General features: G+C 44.1%; 1 protein-coding gene across 2 annotated transcripts in view; it reads right to left on the reverse strand.

The window, feature by feature from the left end:
- Positions 1-1,194: 1,194 nt before the first annotated feature.
- The window catches only part of RRN3 (RRN3 homolog, RNA polymerase I transcription factor), a 32,463-nt gene continuing 8,428 nt past the window's right edge, over positions 1,195-25,229 (reverse strand). The window contains exons 4-18 of one of the 2 annotated variants that reach the window (XM_047838709.1): positions 24,737-24,826; positions 24,496-24,625; positions 24,001-24,060; positions 23,163-23,226; positions 22,270-22,339; positions 18,333-18,431; positions 16,366-16,458; positions 14,940-15,078; positions 12,919-13,049; positions 11,396-11,526; positions 10,221-10,405; positions 7,495-7,603; positions 5,665-5,817; positions 4,618-4,705; positions 1,195-3,108 (exon numbers count right to left, since the gene is read on the reverse strand). In XM_047838709.1, coding sequence (XP_047694665.1) covers positions 2,950-3,108; positions 4,618-4,705; positions 5,665-5,817; positions 7,495-7,603; positions 10,221-10,405; positions 11,396-11,526; positions 12,919-13,049; positions 14,940-15,078; positions 16,366-16,458; positions 18,333-18,431; positions 22,270-22,339; positions 23,163-23,226; positions 24,001-24,060; positions 24,496-24,625; positions 24,737-24,826 — 1,701 coding nt within the window. In that variant the 3' untranslated portion in view covers positions 1,195-2,949. Of the gene's footprint in view, positions 3,112-4,617; positions 4,706-5,664; positions 5,818-7,494; positions 7,604-10,220; positions 10,406-11,395; positions 11,527-12,918; positions 13,050-14,939; positions 15,079-16,365; positions 16,459-18,332; positions 18,432-22,269; positions 22,340-23,162; positions 23,227-24,000; positions 24,061-24,495; positions 24,626-24,736; positions 24,827-25,229 lie in introns of both variants that reach the window. The other variant, XM_047838708.1, reaches the window with a different exon arrangement.

Consider the following 25,229-nt stretch of genomic DNA (forward strand, 5'->3'; position numbering starts at 1 on the left):
TGCTGCTGCTCCATAGGATTGTGTTCAGTGAATAAACGTAAGCCGTCTGAAACCGCGAAAACAGAGTCTAGCCCCACTGATGATTTAGAAATCATCAGTAACACTTGCTGCTCGGCGTACAGCAGGCACTCACTGATGGGCCAAGAGTCCTGGGAGTAAACATCGACGAGGTACCGTCCAGTCCCTACTAAGGACAGGTACCCCGGCGCAAGGCTCGTGACCTAGGGGCTCTCTGTCCTGAGATTTGGAAATATCACTTAAATACACCGGACTCCACCATACCTTAACCAAAACGCAGTTTTACAAAACTAGTGGTGAAGCGAAGAGCCACCTCACAGAACAAGAACTGTTGCGACGGCATCGCAAGGGGATTCTGGGACCAAGAATTAAAAGCCACCATAATAAGCCACACCTGGCAGGGGGCAAACGCTGTCCGTACCTCTCCAGGTGAGGCCTCTTTAGCGGGTACCAAGGAGGCAATCAATGTGGATGAAGTGAAAGTTGTCTTTGCCTTGAAAAGACCCTCCCGTGAAAGGGCTTCCTGCTTACTTTCTCCCAAGGTAGCCAAACAGCTACTGCCTCTCCCTGCGTTTTCACTGAATCCTCCCAGCCCTCAAGGAGGTGGTGGTCATTTCCACTTTACAGCTCAACGTGGAGCTCCCAGAGAGCCTAGGTAACTTGCTCAAGGTCACACAGCTAGTTCGAGAAGCCAAGTCTGATCCCCATGACACTTTAGAAGTCCCTGGTCCTTTCTCACCTGTATAAATTAGCCACTTCTCATTAAGGAAGACCCACCCATTGCAGACAAACAGGATGGGCCCTGGAACTCCTACCCAAATAAAAGCCCAATTTTCAATAGTAAGAGGATTAGAAAACTCTTTTTATGTAATTCCCGAAGAAACTTCCCAATTTTTTCCCCACGATGTTCCTTCCAAAGTGCGTGCATTTTTTGAAGCGTTTGTTTTCCCGGAACCAGTGCAAGCCGCGGCGGCCCTCGTGGCTAGGCGTGCTCACGGAGTCACTGACACCTTAGCCAGTCCTTCTCATTACCAGCGTGTCCCTTACTCCCCAGCTGTCCCCTGTACCGCTCTGGCAGTATTCCCGCCTCTTTAAAAACCGTGTGATGTGTTAGCTGCAGTTTCCTGACAGAGCTTTCATGTTCGCCGGTAAAAACCAAAGAAATCAAAACATCTGTTTGAGAAGCCTCTTTATTGGGGTACCTCCCTTTACTCCATTACTGGTATAAGAACAAAACATCCAGATTAACCATATCATTGTTCCATGTTCACAATGTTTTTTTCCTCAAACTCTTCTGACATTAAGCGGACTGACTTGTGAAGATACCCTTCTACACTAAAACTTCCCAACCCACAAAGGCCCACTCCACTTACCGTTAATTTCTATGGACACATTTCATGGACCCGTTTCATCCAGGTCACAAAAATCCCACCCACCCCCCCTTTAGCCAGCAGTTAAAAAACCAGAGAACCTAAAGGTTCTCCGATGACTGTCCACCAAGTCACCAAAAGAAAATCACCAATATCCAAAACTTTTTAAACCAATAAAAATTTGTTTTCCAAAAGCATATTTACTCTACATCACCATCATAATTATACAAGAGCATACAAAGCCCTAGGAAAGAGAAAGTATTTCATTACAAAATATTTGCGATCGAGAAAATATTGCTTGCTTTTAAATAACAGGAAAAGTGGCAGAAAAATAAATATGTTTAGAGATGTCCATTTTCACAAGTAACACAAAAGTATACACACAAGGAATGAAGCTAAAATACGCATGAGCCACAGAATGAGCCCAGCCGTGCGCTCACACACACGTGCTACGAAGTGAGGGTGTTTATTAGACTCCTCTCTCTCAGTGTTTAGTTATAAAAGTACAAAAAGAGTTTCCCCCAAGGAGGATTTCACCGAGCTGAACTCCATGATACATCAGCTGGCAAACGGAGGCTGCAGCTATAACCTTGGCTGTTGTCGCTAGCAAAACCATTCCACCAAAGAACCCAGCCTCCTCTCCCCTGCTCCATCAGCACAAAGAAACTCTCAAAATGACCAAACTGATTCTAGCTAAAAAAAAACAAAAAAAAACAAAAACAACAAGTAACATTCCACTACAAGCAAGCACTCCCAGTCCTAACCACCCTCCTGGGAGCCTCACGGTAAAATCATGTGCTGTGTTTTATAAAAGTCCAACTCCACTCTCAGTGTATGGGAATTTCATTTACCCGGAGCTCTGTTGTTCTTTTAACTCCATTCTTCCACTCACGAGCGTATGACTTGTCTGCTTCCGCTTCCCTAAATCCTGCATGTCTTTCCTCGGGGACTTCCTCGGCCTCTGACAATCCCTGGAGACCTTCAGTGCCAGCTCCGGCTTCTAGCGTCAGGGACCGGCTCGGGCCACCTTCCCACTTTCCTCCCGCCCCCTCCGCATCCCAATGAAATCCCAACACACAAATACGGTTCCAGCTGAGGGTCAACACTGTACCCAAAGTAAAATCATTTTAAAGATGCGGAATAGTCTCCTAGAGGATCTTTTTCACTGAAAATAAACTGGATCAACAAAGTCCTGTGATTATGGCTCAGACCAAACCTAGGTGCCATCCCGCTAAAACAGGCCACTGCCCAGATCAGAAATTTCACAACGATGCCAGAAAGCTATAACAGAAATAAAATATACACCCAACACACCAGTCAAGCCTTCAACACTGATCATCAACTCCTTTCTAAAATATTGCACATGATACTCCGTCTTTTCTTTTGTTTGCACAGGAGCAAAAAACAAAAAGGAAAAAAAAAACCAAAACAGCACGTCTGTTCAGACACCAGAGTACATCTACCTTGCAAGTAAGATGCCTGAGGCAGATACTCGCTCTGGTTCAAACAGGATGAGCCCTGGTACCGAAGGGCACCGTGGGGAGAGACGCTGGTCTCAGTCTCAATCACAAATCCTCGTGGTCACAGGGGACTGGTCTGGCAGGTAGAACACAGGAGGGGAGCCCACACTGCTTGAGGGACTTCGGAAATGTGGGTCAAAGGAGCTCGGGGCCACGCCAACTTCACCTTTCAAAAAGTCATCATCTTCATCCTCCACCACCTGCTGTACAAGGACAAGAGATTACCGGTCAGACCACCAGTGGCGGTGTGCAAAGCTTTCGAGAATGTCTTTCAGGAATGTGCCGCTTCTGGAAAGATGAAGGTAGAGGAAATAGTTTTTGGTTTTTTGTTTTTTTTTAAGTAGGCTTCACGCCTGCCCAACACCGGGCTTGACCCCACAACCCCAAGATCATGACCCGAGCTGAGATCAAGAGCCAGACACTTAGCCAATTGAGCCACCCAGGTGCCCCAAGAATGTCTTAATTTTGAAAGTTTACTCCGAGGCACACTTCATCCCCAACTGCCCACACAACTGCTGATCACATGGGACTACTTGTTTAAAGTCCAATTTTTTAAACAGATTTTAAGCTCAATGAGGGCAGATGGCAATGACCTGTCTTTTTCACTCAGTGTCATCCCCCTTGTATCTAACAGTGTAAATGAGTGAATTAATGACCACCCCCAAAGCAAAATATAAGGAAAAAAGAGCTTTCCAATGATTACTTATGAAAAAAGAGACATAAATAAATTTGAGATTGTTATTTGGTGGTAATGACCATGTGATAAAGATCCTAATTTGTTGAGAGGCGCCTGGGTGGCTCAGTTGGTTCAGCATCCAACGCCTGGCTTTGGCTCAGGTCATGATCTCAAGGTTTGTGGGTTCAAGCCCACATTGGGCTCTGTGCCGGCAGTACGGAGCCTGCTTGGAATTCTCTCTCCCCTCTCTGTCTCCCTCCGCTCTTTGTAGTCTCTCTCCCTCTCTCAGGATAAACTTAAAAATAAAAATAAATAATAAAAAAAAATTGTAATTTGTTGAGCTGACTTTTAATTAACCTTCACTTCCCAAAGTCAGCTTACAAAGTACCTAGTTTTTGGTTCTGTTTTTTAAATTTTGTTTATTTTTGAGAGAGAGGAAAACAACACGTGAGCGGGGGAAGAGCAGAGGAGGGAGGTGGAGAGAGAGAATTCCAAGCAGGCTTCGTGCTGTAGTGCAGAACCCAATGTGGGGCTCGATCTCACAACCCTGAGATCATGACCGGAGCCAAATTCAAGAAGTCAGACACTTGGGGCACCTGGTGACTCTCTGTTGGTTAAGCGTCAGATTCTTGGCTTCGGCTCAGGTCACGATCTCACAGTTTGTGAGCCCGAGCCCCGTGTCAGGCTCTGCTGACAGCGTGGAACCTGCTTGGGATTCTCTCTCTCCTCTCTCTGTGCCTCTTCCCCACTTGTGTGTGCCCTGTCTTTCTCTCAAAATAAACAAACAAACAAACAAACAAAAGCTGGACACTTAATTGGCTGAGCCACCCAGGTACTCTGCGAAGTATCTAGTTTAAACAATTCATCAAAAAAACAAAAACCCTTTTCATAAGAACATACCGTGAGCTTGGAATTTTGTAAAAGCAAAAGGAACAAAATGCAGTCTTTAAGTGTGACACTGCTAATTACTACATGACTGTCATCTGTGTCCACCAAGGACACTCCCAGCCGGGGTGCCAAGTCACAAGCGTACCTTTCTGACAGGTTTCGTAAACTCTTGAAGCTCCTCTGCACTCATGTTTTCCCAGATCTGATAAATAGGATCAATGAATTTCTTCGACCTGTCGACAGAGATCACATCTCAAAATCAAGTTCAATGCTACTCGACAGTCAGACATGTCTAGAGCCCTTCTCTCACAGGATCCACTACCCAAAATAAAAACTGTGGTTCAAATAATCGCTGTGTCAAAATCCTGCATGTCAGTACTGTAAATGATGTGGCTCCTTCTTGGTAAGACTCCCCCCACTCAGATGGAGTTATTAAACTACTGTCTCATCTCTTTATCGTCAAGTGAAATTATTCCTCAACTGTGCAAAGCCTGACAATGAGTTAGAATATGTCCAAATGAAAACAAAGTGATATTCCTCTGAAACTTCATTTTTTGTATATCCCTACAGTAAATCTACTAAAAATTAGTCTGGGAAAAAAGACCCACCTGGTTTTCAGTCAACCAAGACTTGAGGGACCAGATGACCCTGAATCATGTTGCTAGTTAGAAACTGTACCGTAAGTGAAAGTCCTCCTTCCTTATACAAGTGCAAAGTTAAGACTGGCTTGGTGGGTTTTCTGAATTACCCATCCAGATAAATTACATGGCTATTGATGACCTTTCCAACAGCGTGGACTGTGGTCTCCAGAGTAAAGAACAAGTCGCTAGGCAGAACATTATGAACCACGAAAGGGCAGCATCCTCCCCATCCAGGCTCTTCTATCCCCATCCCCTTTTATGTTTAAACCAACAGGTTTAAAGAAAAACAAAAAATAAATCACAAGACCTTTGGTGTCAATCCAGGGTTCTTCCTGAGCTAAAGATCGGCCCCGCCCAGTGTGCTCAGAGCAGGCCGCAGCGTCTAACGGGTATTCCCTACTCGGGGTCCGTGAAAGACATGCCTGGAGACCGTGAGTTGCCGATACACAGACACGAACGGCCGCTCGATGACCAGGAAACCCCACTCGTGGGAAAAGCCAATAGACACCACACATAAATTCACCACCGACAGGGGGACTAAGAGCACCCACCTCTTAAGCACACAAGGATCGAAGGGGAAGAAGGTGTCGAGTGGGTTCGTGCAGGTTCGCACGGAGTCCCCTCCGGCTGTACTTCTAATAACTGGGAGCATCTGGCGATTGTTCCTCTCAATGATCGTGTAGCAGAAGACCAGCTGGTATTTACTGCAGAACCACAAAACCAAAACACAGACGGGCGGCGTTAACACGGTGGATGGTGGAATGACTGCACGGACGTGCCTGTTGTGTGTGACACCTGTTCTAACCACGCGGATACTGTCAAACGTATTAAGTGCAAGAAAAGACAACACAAAACAGAAAGCAATGCTTTTAGGGTACAGCTTTCCGGGTCTACTATTTAGAAGCGTGTTAATAATAAGGAGAAAGAAAAGTGTGGCTATCACCTTGACAAGGATAGAGCGGGCTGAGATTATTAATAGGCATGACTCACTAAACATGAATGTGTTCGCGGTGGGACTCTTAAGAGTCTGCAAAATTACAGAAGTGGTCTCTTTTTGCCGTTTGTAAGAGAATAAAGGAGTTCAGGATTTACGGACAGGATAGCGGCTGCTGAGAGAGAGAGACCTGGCTACTGAAGCCACGAGAACTGTACTGGTTTACCTGTAACGTCGCCCCTAAGCTGCTGTTCCCAATTCTGAAAAAACTAACAACTTAAACCCCAACAAAGGATCAACTAAAAAAAAATTAATGGAACATTACACAGCAATTAAAATCCAAATGGAGTTGTACGGGTCGACGTGTATCTCAAAACCACTAAGCGAAAGCAACGGGCACAGAACGACACAAGAATTCCACCTCTTGCTCTTAGCTCTCGACCTCACATCTCACCCCGAGCAAGCCCCACCCATGCCGACAGCCTGCTGGACAGTCCACTTGCCAACCCAAGCCCTCTAGTCCCAGCCCAGGAATGTTCTCGGCCACCTGCCCCGCTTCACTCAAGTCTGCTGCTTCCCATCTTCCTGCAGTGTGCTGGGACCCTTCACCTGCCGAATGCTCTTGCTTGTTGTTTATTCCTTTCCTTGACTCTGTTACTATTTCTGAGATCTCAGGAGAGACACGGTACCTTGAACTTGACGGCCAGCAAATGAAAATTAAGGTTACCGAGTAAGAGCAGCAAGCGGTCTAAAGGGGACCAAGGGGTGGAATTTTTGTCTAATAGAACAGACTCTTGTGCGTTGAAGATTTCAAGCTATGACCCTACCCTGAGTATCCCGTCGCCAACTCGCTGTGTGCACCAAGCAGACTAACTCGGGGAGGGCCAGGCTGCCCGCACTCGAATGTTGGCTCTGACACAGTCGAGCCACTGTGTCTCACGGGTCATTCCCGCTCTCTGGGCCTCCACCTCCCTGTTCTTAAACAGGGCCTTACCACATCAGTCCCGGGACTATGAGGACGCAGCGAGCTCCACGTGAAGGGCTTCCGAGCGTGCGCGAGCCGGAGCCCCAGGCCCGACAGAACAGTCCTGCACCAGCCCGTCTCCTACTGTGGCACATCCCTCTCGCGTCCAGTCTATTTTCCTTACTCTAATAAACATCTTTGGTCTGTAACTCTCGGCTTACTGGCTGCCTCACTCGTTTCAAAGTGCCGAGGCTTCTGCTGAGTTGCGGTCTTTGAACAAAAGCAGGAGCAATTTCCATTACCACCAAAGTAAGAACAAAATCCTAACTGCAGCGTTCCCTGTAAGTACTGCATTACTGGCTTTTACGTGTTTGATGGTCATTAATTTGACTGAATAATTTCACAGAAACTTAATGGAACTTTAAAGTATTAATATAAAGTTGTTTTTAAATAATTCCCACCAATAAAGTATTAATAACTTACCTTGTGATTGCAGCAAAAAAGTTAACTACCGAAGGCAGACAAATCTTCAGGGGATTTAGCTGACTCATCACTATACGTTCAAAATTTAGACTCTGAAGGTATGTCAAACCTTTGATTAAAAAACAAAACATTTTTAAAAAGTACAAACATAACAGTCCAAGTATCTTTAAGCAGCAAAGATTATTTCACACTTTAAAAAAACTTCTCACGAGGGGCATCTGGGTGGCTCAGTCGGTTAAGCGACCGACTTCAGCTCAGGTCATGATCTCGCCGTTTCCGAGTTCAAGCCTCGCATCAGGCTCTCTGCTGACAGCTCAGCAGAGCTGTTTCAGATTCTGTGCCTCCCTCTCTCTCTCTGTCCCTTCCCCACTCGTGCTCTGTCTTGCTCTCTCAAAAATAAACATTAAAAAAAATTTTTTTTTAAATTTTTCACAGAGCTACTTGCAGAAATGCTTTAAATACAGGTCCATATGGTCATACAACAAAGAGCCTAAAAGAAGGTCACCACACTTGCTTAGGACTAGGTCACCTCTTCTAAAGAAAACAGGGTATTCTTTCAAAAACCCAGGAGGTAATCACACATCCCTAGTGGGCTATTAACTTACATGACAATTTGGGATTCAGATACACCTAAGCTCAGCACACGTTGAGTTTACAGAGAAAAAAATACTCGTGATCTGATTTCAGTTAATCATGAAATTGCTACAAACTGGAGGTAACAAAAGGAGGCTCCGTCCTGAGAGGTTCAGGACCGAACCACCTGAAACTCCTCCTTCCTGCCATCCCCAGACAGACACACATGCCGATCTGACAACAGCCAACGGACAGCAGGACCCGCGCGGCTGAAAGCATCAGTGCGGTGGAGCGTCCCACCCAAGGGGGGACAGCTGCTCGTACTTCAGGTGCTGCGCTGGGTTGTTTTTTTACAAGGAAGCCAGGGAGGTAGAGTAAGAATGAGATACCGCCCTCTGGGAACTAGGAACTATTAATTCTCTCCTATGTCAGTAAGAGAAAGACACCATACTGATTTCAAAAGGCAAGCAAACCCACTTGTACTTAAGTATATATTTTTAGGAGATTCTTGGATGGTTTGTTTTTAAGGTTTCTTTATTTAAATGACATCTACACCCAGCACAGGACTCAAATTCACGACCCTGAGATCAAGAGTTGCATGTTCTTCCAGCTGAGCCAGTCAGGCTCTCCCCGTCTGTGATGTGTATTTTGATAAAAATGACTAAAAATGGGATAATGTCATGGCTTACAAGAAATACATCCTCTTTACCAAGACTCTTACCATTTATTTATACATAAAAAAAAAAAAAAAGACAATACTTAAAACCCTTATCCTACTCCTGGTTTATACAACTAATTTTAACCCCCACATCTTTTCAAAAGTGACAGGATATGAGTAAATCCATACGATGCAACACACACAAGTGTCAGTTTAGAGCTGTGGTTCTCAACTCAAAGCAGCTATGCCCCCAAGAGGACACGTGGCAGGTTCTGGAGGGTTTTAGCTGCCACAACAGAGGAAGGAGGGGATGCTAAGCTTCCTACAGTGCAAAGGACGTAGCCCCTACAGCAAAGGGTTATCCAGCCCCAAATGTCAGAGATTGAGAAAATCTGGTTTAGAGAAAACGGCCTACTCATCCATTTGAATTTTTCACACAAATAAACAAACACATTTTTTTTTTAATTTTTTTTTCAACGTTTATTTATTTATTTTTGGGACAGAGAGAGACAGAGCATGAACGGGGGAGGGGCAGAGAGAGAGGGAGACACAGAATCGGAAACAGGCTCCAGGCTCTGAGCCATCAGCCCAGAGCCCGACGCAGGGCTCGAACTCACGGACCGCGAGATCGTGACCTGGCTGAAGTCGGACGCCCAACCGACTGCGCCACCCAGGCGCCCCAACAAACACATTTAAACTCACTTCACTGGGGGCGCCTGGGTGGCTCAGTCGGTTGGGCAGCCGACTTCGGCTCAGGTCACGATCTCACACTCCGTGAGTTCGAGCCCCTCGTCGGGCTCTGTGCTGACCGCTCAGAGCCTGGAGCCTGTTTCAGATTCTGTGTCTCCCTCTCTCTCTGACCCTCCCCCGTTCATGCTCTGTCTCTCTCTGTCTCAAAAATAAATAAACGTTAAAATAAATAAATAAATAAAAAATAAATAAATAAATAAATAAATAAATAAACTCACTTCACTGGCGTTGTTCTTGTTACACTAACCTAATATACAAGCTTCATCTGGCAGATTTAAACTCTACACAACTCTGAGAAATTAGCAAGAGTGAAACCTGGAAGATTAAGGCTGAAGTCCTTAGATAAAGCAGCATAACCGTTATGACCACAAGCTTCAGATTCCTACTCATCTGGTTTTCACTTCTAACCCTGCCAAACAATATCCTGCGTGTGCCTAGGTCCCCCGGGACGCCCGCCCTTCGCTGCCAATCAAAGTGACAGGCAGGAAGCGCTGCTCCAGGCATCACCTCTGAAGAGCCCCTTGGCGGGTCACAATCACTCTAAAAACACGGGTGCACACGCAGACCCATCCACTGTTAAGGAGGGCGCTTAAAGGGCTTTAGGGGCCCCTAAGGGCTGCTTGAAATTATGGGTACAAGTCTGAGTGCATTCTGACTCCACTGTTTTCATCAAACCCTCCATCCTAAAGGGCGACTAGCAGTCAAGGAAAAGCCAGTTCACATCCATCAATCCCACATCACTGACCTTCTTTGAGGTTTCCACTTAAAAGCTGCTTGTGTCTAAAAACAAAAGTGTAGAACACAGCTTGGCAGGCTGAATAAAATGGTCCATGGAGAGCAACGTCACAAAAGGCCTTTGTTCCCGAATCCTGGTTATTAAGGTACATGTGCAGCCAGTTAACCAAAAGATCTAGGCATGATTTTACAGTACTAGAGAAAAGAAAAATTCGAGTCAACTTCACTTGTTTCATAAAAACACAAGAGTGACATAAAAACACACGAGTGACTTACAGAACAGCACACAACTGGCTCTCACCACAAACTAAGAGAAGTCAATCTATAGGCCTCTTGATCTGTTCCCCAGGGGCACAGAGGGGAAGGAAAAGGACGGGCGAGCAGGAAGGCAGCTTTTCAATTACAAGGCAGAGTGCACGGACCTTCGAGGAATGAGAGGCAGGCCCCCAAGGATGCCTGAGGTCCCAAGGGATGGACAACCGTTTCTCCTCATCAACTCCGAAGGACTTCTCTGACGGCCACCTGCCCTCTCAGGACAATATGGCCGAGGAATAAGCCACGTTTACCAACGTCTTACAAGGGAAAGATGGTCTGGCTGGCTCCACCATTCCCTACAGGGTTCTCCTTACAAGGTTCTGATAAAGTTCTATGGCCTACAATTTAGGACAGAGGGACAGATGGCTTTTAGTTTTGGGAGATGCGTTTTTTTAATAGCATCCTCGCCCAAAGACATCTTCATGGATCACTGGAAGAAGCAGGCCTAGAGCTGGCCTCCTAAATAGATATTTCTATTACCTTTAAAAGACTTTTTTCTTCAGCTTTAACAGATACAATTGATTCAGAATGCAAATGAAAAATGACAAACCTATAAAAAGAATTAAAACAGTATACAACACTGTACAATATTCATGAAGACAGATGGATCTTCGTGTTCAAGTGTAACCACGCAAAACAAATGACAAAAGCTTTCCATATGAGGTTTTGTATCTAAAGGAGACATTTTATTCTGAAACTGCCTTTTGGAAATGTAAACATCTTGCATAGTGCGGAGAAACAGATTTTCTCACTTGAAAGTCAGACCAGAAGAAAAAAAAAACATGAGGCAGGGGTTTCTCTGATTTAAGACAATGTTATAATCTTTTTAAAGCATGGCATGAAAAAACACTTGAAAATTAGGTTACTTACATAAGAGGAATAAATTTAGCTCTTGCCAAAAAGCTTCCAATATAATTTCCAGCAGCTTGCCTGATGATGGCAGGATTATTTGGATCCTGCAATTTTTTCCAGAGATGCTCCAAAAATGCTTCTGCAAATCCCTATAAAAATAGAAGGTATTGCTCTAAACTTTTTTGATGTTTAAGAAATTCTGGCTATTGGAATCCTAAGATTTTTAACTCACCAGTAGAAGAAAGTGCTAGTATCTCACACTGCCAGCTAAATAATATATGCAGTTATCATCATTCATATTTGTGCAATACTTGGAGATAATACTATTAAAAACAATGTTCCCCAGCATTAAACAAGATCCCAAAAGGTGCTGAACATCAAACTCAACTCTCCACACTTCACAGTCTCAGTGACAGGGCTCTGGAGTCCACCTGTTCTAAAAGCTCCACAAGTGACTCGGATGGTTAGCCAGAAACAGAAACCAGCAATAACGCCCACTCATGTGGGAGCCGTGTGGCAGTACGTTCCAGAGTGTAAAGTATTCTCCCAGTCTCTGACCGAACATAATGAACTTAGCCAGAAACAGAAACACAGATCAAAGTTCAGTGTTTGACTGATTATGCTAATCACAGAAAAAAGACTAATTAAGCTTCTTTTTAACAAACGACACAATCACCAACTTCTCCCAAACAGCACTTTTCTATTTTTAAATATTTACTTATTTATTTATTTATTTACAGGGGGAGAGGGAAGGAGAGGCAGGGAGAGGGAGAGACAGAGAATGAGAGAGAGAGAGAGAGTGCGCGCGCGCGAGTGCGCACACATGCGCGGGGGTGAGGCAGACAGAGAGAATCTGAAGCTCCACCCTGACGGCGCGGAGCCCGACATGGGGCTTGGACTCATGAACCATGAGATCATGGCCTGAGCCAAAATCAAAGGTCAGACGTTTAACTGACTGAGCCACCCAGACACCCCCCGAATAGCTCTTTTCAAAAGTTTTTAACACATACTTTGGGGCAAAATGAATTTAACCTTCTTACCCATGCCCAGTACTCTCCTGACTGTTCTAGGAAGCTACAAAAGAATTGTAAGGAAAGAATCTTCTGTATTTTCATTTTTTTCCAAAACAAAAAGCCAAAGCCTGAAGATTTAAAATTCTGGGTTTAGAAGTTGTTTGGGGCTAGTTAGGATCAACTGAGAAAACACAACAGTTAAATATCCCAGAGGATTTTAATAGCAGAGGCTCCAATTAAGGGGAAGGACACCGCCTAGTGGAGCAAATGCAGAATGGCCCTTTCAGAGCACTTGGCAGAGCTGAGCCGGCTGGTGCTGGCTGGCAGCAGCCAGCAATGCCCTCTGTTCTTTCCGGCTCTTTCCACATGTTAAAAAAGAACAAGCTATTTTATGAAGGGCACTGGTAAAGTGAGCTCAAGGTAAAGAAATACTTCATGTCTCTCCTCCCTACCCCTCCACCCCAGTTTTTAAGGGGAAATCATGGGCAAGAATAAACTAAGCTGAGCTAATGGTGCCCCAGTACTCACCAATTTAAAGCTGCAGAGGTAAAACATGAAAAACTGTACATGGCAGGAGGCGTGAGTGGGCAACAGGAGTTTGTCAAAGATGGTTATCAGATCTCGATATAAATCCTTTGTTTTGTTGTTATCTACCTTACCTAGAGAGAAAATTTGCCATTTCAGCTTCACACTTTTTTTTAAGCTACCACTTTCATTTCCCAAAATTTTTAAAAATAAAATACCATTAAGGAACGTCACCCATTAAGCTACGATTATAACAAAATGCCATTTTTATTTTGCACAGATTTTCCTTTTTAACTGTAATAATCCAGCAGTGACAATGAAGCAGAACCTCATCTCACACGCTACTGTGATGCCCTAAATATGAAGGCCCCCTTTTTTTAAATGTTCTATTTACGTATTTTGAGAGAGAAAGAGAGCATGTGCAAGCGGGGGCAGGGGACAGAAAGGGGAGGAAAGAGGATCCCAAGCAGGTTCCGTACCGTCAGCACAGAGCCCAATGCGGGACTCGAACTTATGAACTGTGAGACCAAGACCTGAGCCAAAACCAAGAGTCAGACTGACTGAACCATGCAGGCGCCCCAATATGAAGCCCTTCTAAAAGGCAATTTTACTGTTTATGTGACAGGAGCCCTTTGATGCCCTAATTCTACTGCTAGGAACTTACCCAACAGGTAACTGGACACATATATACAAGAATGTCCATTACACTTTCATAATGGCAAAGGGGGGGTGGGGGGGCGTGGAATGATACCAGTTAAATCCATACAATCAACAGCAACCTAGAAGAACAGTGAATGGCCTCAGACAACGCATAACAGGTGAAAAGGGAAGATTATGAAACAATGCGTATAGCATGACCCCCAAATCCACTGAAAAACACACTCCTGAATACACACAAGTTAACAGAAAAAAACAAACCAACCGTGTTAATAATGGTTCTCTGAATAGTACAGATGCAAACATTTAAGTTTTTTTTTTGGGGACATCTAGGTGGGCATCTGACTCTGGATTTCAACTCAGGTCATGATGTCACAGTTCGTGGGTTCGAGCCCCACATCTCACTCCACGCTGAAGGCACGGAGGCTGCTCGGGATTCTCTCTTTCCCTCTCTGCCCGTCCCCGACTCGTGTGTGCACGGTCTCGCTCTCAAAATAAACTTTAAAAATAAAAACTTTAAAAAAAAAAAAAACTAAATTGCCTTTTTATTTTTTTTTTAAAATTTTTTTTTTTCGACATTTATTTATTTTTGGGACAGAGAGAGACAGAGCATGAACGGGGGAGGGGCAGAGAGAGAGGGAGACACAGAATCGGAAACAGGCTCCAGGCTCTGAGCCATCATCAGCCCAGAGCCCGACGCGGGGCTCGAACTCCCGGACCGCGAGATCGTGACCTGGCTGAAGTCGGACGCTTAACCGACTGCGCCACCCAGGCGCCCCTAAATTGCCTTTTTAAATCCTTTCCTTCAATCCTTTCCAAATTTTCTCTCAACTGCATTACCTTTACAACAAAAGATTAAAGAAATAACACAGTCAACTCAGATTCATTCTGGGAATCATTCTTGAATCTTCACGTGAATGGAAGAATCCTGTTTTGATGGCAAAGCCTCTAAACGAAAAGTTCCAGAAGAGCAAGAAGCGCACCAACTGGTTCACTACAGCACCGACACGTGGCCCAACACGGCACAAGGTCTCCAAACTAACGCGTGACACTAAGCACCATGCGCCAACATGGACTACGCCCTTAGGTGTCTTCAACAGCTCCAGTGTGATCCGATCTCCACCCAACACTGAGCAGACTCCGTACTTTAACCCTTGACTGCGACAGTCACTGGAAGGATCAGGCGGCTTCGAAGAGAAACACAGCCGAGCCTGAATCCAGTCCCAACACTCTCAGGCAATGTCACACTGGCAGGTAACTTAATCTCTCTAAACCCTCTTTTCGTTCTCCTCAAAACACTAATTTTTACAGGATGTCTATCACTGCCAGGTTCCACAGGAGCTACTATGACTACTGCACGTCGTTACCGTCTACATGGCAGACGTCCTTAATGTAGGACAGAAGCAAAGACAGCAGGATGTCCAGGCGCTCGGCTACAGGATGCACCATACGATCGGGCCTTTGTGCGTCAGCCTTTGTTTCACCGCCAGGGTCTTCGTCCTCATCCTTTGAAGACGAAGGAAAAACTGACATTAGAAACTGTAATAAAAACAGTTCTCAGAGAGGATCATTTCCCTTTTTTAAGTTGTATTTATTTAAGTAATTGCTACATTCAACGTGGGGCTCGAACTCACGACCCCAAAATCAAGAGTCACACACCAGCCAAGAGCCCCAAAAAGGTAAAGCAAAGACATAGGTTCCCTCTCGGCAGGAGCTCCCCACCGGAGGTACGACTCAGAACCACTCAAGCAAGGAACTCAAACTAGAAGCAGATTCAGAGCCCCGCCTGACTCGCAACTCGAAGACCAACCCAAACCAAGGCCGTGCCAACAATGCAGCTTTCCCCGAGCACCTGGAACGCACTGTGCTGGACACTGCTGGTGCCCAGGGCTCCTCTCCCAGAACAAGGCACCCCTGCCCCAGCTGCTGTGAGCACTGGTGGCCAACAGCCTCTCCAGAGGACCACCCTCGCACTCCCTCCTGCCCTCCCTGTCCAGAATGACCGGCTGACAACAGGTCACAGGAGGCCATCTCCCTGCTTTCAAGCTGGAATCAAGTCTATGGCGCCATTCCCGCTCCAGAGCTCCTGGGACCTGGGGTCATCATGCTATAGCTGGAACTCTCCCTTGTAGTCCCTTCTCCTGCCCTTTGTCCCTAAATTCCACCCTCCCATCCCCCCACCCCTGCTCAGGCTCTCCTCCAGTGAACCGTGCCCCAGACAGAGAGGTATTGCATTAAGGCACAGACTTATAAAATAAAGAAATCACACTGGGACTTTTCTATTTGCCACTCCCTCGAAAACACACGTGCTTTGCAAAAACAAAAAAAAAGCAGAAAGAACAAAAGTTAAGAATAAAAATGAAATATACTTCACCACACCCAAATTCACAGCCATGGAAAGAAACGAACTCTCCTGGGCAGTACGCAACATGGTAACAGCTACTCATTCAAGAATCACTGTTGGGACGCCTGTGTGGCTCCGTCGGTTAAGCGTCCAACTCTTAATCTCGGCTCAGGTCATGATCTCACAGTTTGTGAGATTGAGCCCCCATGTCAGGCTCTGCACTGAGGGTGGAGCCTGCTTTGGATTCTCTCTCTCCCTCTCTCTGCCCCTCCCCAACTTGCACTCTCTCTCCCTCAAAAAAAAAATAATAAAGAATCATTTTTCAGGTTTGCTGAACTGTGAACTACTGTTTTAACCTAAAGCCTTGAAGAAGAGGAGCCATTAGCCATTGCCTCCCGCCCCCTGGAATTAAGACCTGCACACATGTGCTTTCGTTAGGAAGCACTGACCATGCTGAAGAGTCCTTCTGGGGCATCTGTCCCACCGCCAGTCTGAGCAGCTATTTCTTCGGCATCCTCGATATCTTGCCGGGATGCGTTCACCTACGTTAAAGCAAAGGGGTGGAAAAGAATAAAATCATTGAAAGTACCTGGGAAGTGGAAACCCACCTGATTTACACACTTTCAAGGGTCCACCTGAGCACCCTTCCCAGCACTGTGACTCAATATACAAGTATGGTGCAAACCCATGCACTGGCCTGGGCCCCGAAGTAATTTCCAAGACTACAAATCAAACTCCCTTCACTACATAATTCTACAAAATTATTAGGAACTGTTGTGTGGTCTAAATCAACTTCAACAAATTCAACATTCATTCCGACTCTTACTACGCACAATTCACGTACGTGTCATACATAAAAGCATCTCATCAATCAACTGAGCAGGAAAACACAAAACGCGAGTTAAATTTGAATGACTGAATATTCATCTTGGTATATGCCCCTTCAGATACCTAGTTTAACACACCATTCAAGTCCTGCCTTTTTCACTATCATACAGGACCCCCTTTCTAAATGTACTCTAAAATGTTCTGTTAGTACGTACGAGAGAAGACTTGACAGATTACGTACGAGGTTGGCCAGACAGGCGGACCTCCCGGGAAGCAGTGCACCGGCCCGCCCACCCTCCGGCCCCTCCCAGACCTGCCCCATTGCGGCCTCGTTCTCCCCACAGTACCTCTCTCTCCTCCATCACTCACGGCTCCTCGGCCACAAACCTCCAGTCTTCCCAACCCTAAAGTCTCCCCTCGGCCCCGCTCATCCCTTCCTCACACCCTCAACCGAGGCCTCCGACAGCCCCACTTGCCAACCACCCACACTTTCCCCTGAAACGCAGCTGCCCCCTCCGCCGACACGGCAGCAGATGACCTCCTCATCACCAAATCCAAGGACTTTTGTTTTGCTCATCCTCCTTACTTAAAAATATCAACCACAACTCACCCTACTGAGCGAACCCTGCCTGCTTCCAGATCCTCCCTGGGCATCCATACCCGGTTTCCCACCCACTTCCGATCACACTCCCTCTCTCCTGTCCTAAACAGCATCACCACGCAGGTTTGCTCTCAGTCCCCTACCTGCAGCCACCACTGCTTGCTGATTTATCTCCCCCTGGCTCCGCAACCGCACCCCGATCCACCCAAATATGGAACTCTTCCTCTTCTGACCTCCTCCTGACCATCCTCCTTACCACTAACAGCCACACCATACTCTATTCCACAGAGAGCTACCTTTCTCTTACTCTCGACTTCCGGTCCAGTCTCCGGGACCAGTTCTCGCCTTTCCTCCCCGATGCCACTAGAACCCACCACTGTCACTTATTCCCTCTGCACTCCACTGCAGGCCTTTTTAAAAAAGAGTGTAAAGAATTCAACATTACTTCCTTAGGAATGCCTTCCTGATCCCCTCACTCACATCAGGTTCTCCAGCACATAACGATGCATGTATTCCACTTACAGCATTTCCCGCAACTGTATTTTTTTGTTTTTTAATGTTTATTTATGAGAGAGACAGAGACAGAGCACGAGCAGAGGAGGGGCAGAGACAGAGGGAGACACAAAATCCGAAGCAGGCTCCAGGCTCTGAGCTGTCAGCACGGAACCCGACGTGGGGCTCAAACTCACAAACCTTGAGATCATGACCTGAGCCGAAGTTGGACGCTTAACCGACAGAGCCACCCAGGTGCCCCACGACTGTACTTTCACGTGTGCATGACCATCTGATTAATGCCTCGTTCCGCAACCACGAGATGCAACTGTCTACAACCACCAGCACATCCATCAAGTTTAAGAAACATTCAAAGAAATGAATCAAAGGTGAAAATGTGGATTCTTCCCCATTGCTGCTACTATTGCTTCACGTACTACTATATATATTTAACAAATGCAAATCAAGGAGAAAAACAGATTACCAGATACTTACATCCAACTTGAGTAGCTTTTCAATCACAAGCTCCAGAATTTCATGCCTCAAGGTTGGAAAATATACACTAATCCTTAGCAAGTTATGAACATAACATTCCTAAAACATAAAAAGACAAAACATTTCAACAGAGAATAAATGTTTCTTAATTAGGTAAGCAAAACCTCAATTACACGATTTTTAGTTTCTTTTTTTAAGTTTATTTGTTTTGAGAGAAAGAGAGAGAGAGCGTAAGCAGGGGAGGGGCGGGGGGGGGGGGGGGGGGGGGGGAGGGAGAAAGAGAGAGAATCCCAAGCAGGCTCCATGAAATCAGCACAGACCGACATGGGTTCGGACCCAAAACCACGAGATCATGACCTGAGCTAAAACCAAGAGCCGGGCATTTTACTAACTGAGCTGCCCAGCTACCCCACAAGCTTCAGTTTCAATTAAACAGAAAAAAAATAGACTCTCCAGCAACACAGAAACTATACTGTTTAACTATACAATGTTCAGTATAATTAATCTAATCACCCCCAGTGAATTAAATTTGTGATCTGTACACTTCTACAAGTGTTTTCTTTAGAAAAGTTTGAGATAAAATTCATACACAAATCATCCATTTAAAATGTACAATTCAACACTTTTTAGCATATTCACTTGTGTAACTGTCCCCATAATCAATTTTAGAACATTCTCATCACCCTAAAAAGGAACACTGTATCTTTTGTCTAACGTCTATTTATTTGTGAGAGGGAAAAAGCGAGCGAGCAAGCACACGTGCAGGGGGAAGGGCAGAGAGGGAGGGGGACAGAGGATCTGAAGAGCATTCTGTGCTGACAGTAGACAGGGGCTTGAACTTATGAACCACGAGATCATGACCTGAGCTAAGGTCAGCTGCTTAAATGACTGAGCCACCCAGGCGCCCCAACACTGTATCTTTTAGTCATGTACCTCCCCCCAGCCCTAAGTAACCACTAGTCTACTTTCTATGGATTTGCCTATATTCTAGATATTTCACATCAGTAGAATCTTATACTATGTGGTGTTTTAGCATGCCTTCAAGGTTCACTCATTTTGTAGCAAGTAAAGCACTCCGTTTTAGTGCCAAATAATATTCCACTGTATGGACATAATACAACACTTGTTTATTCATCAGCCCATAAACATTTGCTTATTTCTGTATTTTGGCTATGATGAATAATGCTGCTTTTGAATATTCACGTAAAGCTGTGTAGACACATGGTATCTTTCCTCTCGGACAGACACTTCTCAGCGGAAATGATGGGTCACGTGGCAATGTTTAACCTTTCAAAGCAACGGCCAAGATGGTTTTCCAAAGCAGTTCTACCACCTACTGTCTACACCCGCACCAGCAATGTGGTGAAGGTTCTGACTTCTCCCCGTCCTCACCACGACTTGTCACTGAGTATTGCCATCCTAGCGGGTATGAAATGAGTTCTCTTTACTAAGGGTTTTGACTTGTGTTTTCCTGACAGCCAGTGATTCACATGTTCACTGACCATTTGTACGTGGATTCTGGAGAAATATCCATTCAGATCTTTTGCCCATTTTTAAATTGGGTTATTTGCCTTTTTACTATTGAAATACTAAGAATTCTTTATATATTCTATTTTAAGTTTATTTATTTTCAGAGAAAGAGCAAACACCAGTAAGGGAGGGGCAGAGAGAGATGGAAAGAGAAAATCCCAAGCAGACTCTACACATTCAGTGCAGAACCCCACTCTGGGCTCAAACTCACAATTCAAGAAATCATGACCTGAGCCGGAACCAAGAGCCAGACACTTAACCGACTGAGCCCCTCAGGCACCCCAACAGTTCGTCGTATATTCTCGATATACTCCCTGATACAATACGTGATTTGCAAGCCCGCTGTTTGATTTTCACTTGCTTAAAGGTGTCCAATGAAAGAAACACAAATGTTTAATTTTAATCAAATCCAACTTGTCTGGTTTTCTGTGGCTGCTTGCGCTTCAGGCATCCTATCTAGAAACTGTTACCTGATTTCAGGTCACAAAAATGTTCACCTAGGTGTTCTTCTGAGAGCTATTTTTAGCTTACATTTAGGTCTTTCGTTCATTCTGTTTATGGGGGAGCAGGGGGCTCTGCTCTACCCCATTCTTTGCATGTAGATTTCCACTTGTCCCACAACCATTTGTGGAAGAGATCATTATTTTCCCCATTAAACTGCTTTGGACAAATGGCTTGTGTGTGTTGATCTTACATTTTATAACTAGGCTGAACTCACTTTAGTTCTAACAGTGCTCATGAGGAATCTTTAGGATTTTTCTAAATGTTAAGATCATGTCATCACAAATAAAGACAGTTTTACTTCTTTCCAATCTGGATGCCTTTTCCCTTTCTTGCCTAGCTTCCCTTGCTAGAAGAACCTCCAGTCCACGCTGAACAAAAATGGCAAAAACAGGGGCTCCTGGGTGGCTCTGTCGGTTGAGCATGTGATTCTTGATTTCAGCTCAGGTCATGATATCACAGTTGATGGGTTCAAGCCCCGAGTTAGGCTCTGGTGTGGAGCATGCTTGGGATATTATCTCTCTCTCCACCCCACTCCCCTACCTCTCTGTCCCTCCCCCTCTCATGCTCTCACTCTCTCTCAAAATTAAACTTTGAGGCACCTGGGTGGCTCAGTCAGTCAAATGTCCAACTCTTGGTTTTGGCTCAGGTCATGATCTTACGGTTTCGTGAGCTTGAGCCCCACATGGGGCTCTGTGCTGCCAGCACAGAGACTGCTTAGGATTCTCTCTCTCCCTCTCTCTTTCTGCCCCTCCCCCTACCCTCACACTGTCTCTCTCTCTCTCTCTCTCTCTCTCTCTCTCTCAAAAATAAAAGCAAATAAATAAATAAGCAAAATTTTTTAAAAAAGGGGCAAAAGCAAACATCCTTGTTTTGTTCCTCATCATAAGGAAAAGCTTGCAATTGTTCACCATTGAGTGGGATATTACATGTGAGTTTTTCATAGGTGCCCTTTCTCAGGCTGAAACAGTCCCCTTCTGTTTTTGTCATGAAAAGATTTTAGTGTCTGTCAAATGCCTTTCTGCATCTGGTGAGATGATCATGTGGTCGCTATCATCTGTTCTACTGACATGGTCATTATATTAACTGATCTTAACAAATATTACATAAACCATGAATTCCTAGGATAAATTTCACGTGGGCATAATGCATACTCCTTTTATGCTGCTAAACACAGTTTTCTACTGTGTTGAGAATTTATATTAGTAAGAGATGCAAGGTTTATAATATTCCACTTGAAAGTGACTATCACAAGCATTAGCAAAATTTATTAACTCCTTATTTAATACTTAGAAGACTATTTTTGACAGAGAGAGCATGTGTGCACGTGCACATGTGAGCAGGGAAGGGAGAAAGAAAATCTCAAGCAGGCTCCGTGCTTAGCGTGGAGCCCCACTCAGGGCTCGATCTCATGACCACAAGATCATGACCTGAGCCACAAATCAAAAGTCAGACATTTAATCAACTGAGCCACCCAGGCATCCCTTATAATACCTTATTTAGAAAACAATAAGTTATGCTTAGAAGGAAACCATTATTCATTACTGAAAACCATAGATCATCTAAATATTACACAAAAACTTAAAAATTCATCCATAAAAAGTTCTGCCTTCATGTTCAAATAAGGCATGTTTATAACTGGTAATACATAAACTATTACCTTCTAGTAATTGTTATCTGTATAATCATTAAGCCTATCCAGATATTTCTGAAACAGACTCTGCCCTTGACTTGCGTCAGGGAAAAAGACACTGGGGATCCACAGTCAGTTCCTAAGAAAGGAATTTGAGTCAGGTTCTTAGTCTTGCGTTTAATGTATAAGACAACTGGTAAGGAAAACACATAACATCACCTAAAAGTTAACTTACAACTTTTCCGTTATTTCTCCCATGAAAAGATTTCTTACCAAGGTTCTCTCGGATTTTCGAACAAATGGAAATTTTTCCACCAATATTGGCATAAGAAACCACGGTGTCCTAAAAAAACAAAAGGAAATCAACCAATCCATGTTAACTGGACTTTCTTGGAAGGTAACGTTTCCGTTCTAAGAGCAAATATGGAGGCAAAAGGTAAATGGTAATCAACTATGTCAAGTAACTGGAACCTAAATGCATAGCTTCAGAGAAGACCTATGATAACTTAGGGGAATATAACCTCCCATCAACTTTGGTATCAACAGCAAGTTAAAGGGGGATTCTTAATTCTACAAAAGCAATAGAGTTTCAGTTTAAAACTTAAAACGTTTCCCACTGCGTGTACATGTATTACTTTAAAAACAAGAAAAAATTATCAACTTAGGTAATTTTTAAGTTAGTAAATAATAAACTTACAAAGGGAACTTGAAGTCCACTCCCCCCAAAAGAAACCTAAGCTTCTCTTAAAACTGTAATTTTTAAAAAATTAATATGTAATGAACAATACTGGAATTGCAATTTTTATTTATATGGCATGACACGGGGATTGCTCACTGAAAATTTTTGGACATAGTTATCTGTTGAAGATAAAAGCAGAATTTCAACCACCACTATACAAACTTTGGAAGAGAGTCTGTGTACAAGTTTTAAATAATTTAAATAATACTAATTAAGTTACTAATTCTTAAATAATTTAAACTAAAGACAACGAAGAGAACTATAATGCCATTTTTTTGTAGAATGTGATGTTGACAAAGCCTACAGAAACATGTAGCATACAACCTGAGCTTTGATGCTATGAACGTAGTAATTTTCTACTAATTGATTATCATTTTCTTGAGACTTCAAGACCATGATTCAAAAAAAAAATTAACAGGATACTCACGATGGGACATATCTTGCTATTATTTGCAAGGCTCTGTGACAGGTGTCAAAAGTGGCAGGAAGATCTACAAGTAGAAAAGAGTATGAGCATAACAATAAAACTGAAACCTGAGAAGTTACAAAATTTTTTTTAAGTTTATGTATTTACTTTGGGGGGCGGGGGGGGGGGGGGGGGGACGGGCAGAGGGAGAGGGAGAGATAGAATCCCAAGCAGGCTCCGCACTGTCAGCGTGGAGCCCGATGGGGGCTCAAACTCATGAACCATGAGATCATGACCTGAGCCGAAACCCAAGAGTCGGATGCCCAACCGACTGAGCCACCCAGGCGTCCCCAAAAGTTACGTATTTTAAGCTAAAAACACCCGCTAACCAAAACTGAATCATTTACTAGCGAAATGTTAACTTGGAAGGTTTTTCTCTAACACCAACTATCACTGCAGACTAAGTGGATTAGTTAAATAAGTAATGCACTGAGGGCAGCTGATCAGACGTTCTTGCTGAAGGTCACAAAAAAATTCCATCGGAGGTTGCCATTTGCTGCTGCCTACCCATGAGAACAGCTTCAGCTCAGGTCACCATCTCGCAGTCCGTGAGTTCGAGCCCCATGTCAGGCTCTGGGCTGATGGCCCAGAGCCTGGAGCCTGCTTCCGATTCTGTGTCTCCCTCTCTCTCTGCCCCTCCCCCGTTCATGCTCTCTCTCTGTCTCAAAAATAAATAAATGTTAAAAAAAAAATTAAAAAAAAAAAAGAACAGCTCCTGGCCTCACCCAGTGTTTTAACATTGAGCACGCATTCTCTAAGACACGGGCAGGTCCCTTGCTTTAATCTTCTTTATACTTACTATCATCTTCGTCATCGGAATCCGAAACATCTACGTCACCTTCTTTAATGACCACTCGTGCTTTGTGAGGGAAAAACAAAATACGTTATTCTTTTTGTCACTGACGTAAACAATCAACAGCTACACAAGAAAGTGATTTTTTCCACTGTGCAAACTTAGTACAATAATTAAATTTACAGCCAAAAAAAAAAGTCAAGTAACTTTACAGTTAAAGCTAAAATTTCTGAGTTTTAGGATTCCATTAGAATCTCATTAAGGTAAATTCCAACCCATAAAACAAACAAACAAACAAACAAACAAACAAACAAACAAAAACACAGCAACAAATCCAGATGCTTCTACAGACATCATTATAGAGAACAGACATGCACCAAAACTGCTAAAATGCAGCTCAGAATTGTCCATGTTGGCACAATCCCCACAGTGTTCCAAGAAGTATTTTAGTAATGGGGTACTTAAAAAATGAACAATCAAAGAAAGCAAAGAACCACTTACGAGGTACAAAATGAGAAACAATCATGCTGAGACATGGTCTAAGGAAGACAGTCTGTGCTGATACAAGATTACCAAGAAAAGCCAAATACTCCTCCACCACTGTCTGACTTCTGTTTAACCATTGCAATCTCTACAGGTGGGAGGAAGAGAAAGATAAAAGAAACATGTTACTGATACAACATATTCTGTTTCCAGAGTATTGAAATCACATACTAGTCAGTAAAATAAATGGTAAACTTACCAATAAAATATTGATAAGCTGCTCAAAGTCTTTAGTCAAGTACATGATGGAAGAACGGAATTCTAACAGCCAGTTAATGATTTGGTCATCCTTAAGGCAAACAAAGAAAAGCGCTTTCAAAATCACAAATCCTCTAAAATAACTGGAGGTAATACCTACCTTGCACCAGACATCTACCAATAGTATTTAAATTAGGGGAAAAAAGTCACAAACTTGCACTAAAGCCAAAACTGGAATGAAAACGTCTTAATTTGTATCAAAACAAAAGAATGTTACATTTTCTGATTTTAAAAAGTAACACAGGGATGCATTCGTGGCTCAGTCAGATAAGTGTCTGGCTCTTGATTTCGGCTCAGGTCTCACGGTTTGTGGGATCGAGCCCCCTGTTGACTCTGTGCTGACAGCATGGAGCCTGCTTGAGATTCTCTCTCTCCCTCTCTCTCTACCCCTCCCCTACCTGCACACACGCTCTCTCTCAAAATAAGCGATAAAC

Source organism: Prionailurus viverrinus, chromosome E3, assembly GCF_022837055.1.
Source record: "Prionailurus viverrinus isolate Anna chromosome E3, UM_Priviv_1.0, whole genome shotgun sequence".
NCBI lineage: Eukaryota > Metazoa > Chordata > Mammalia > Carnivora > Felidae > Prionailurus > Prionailurus viverrinus.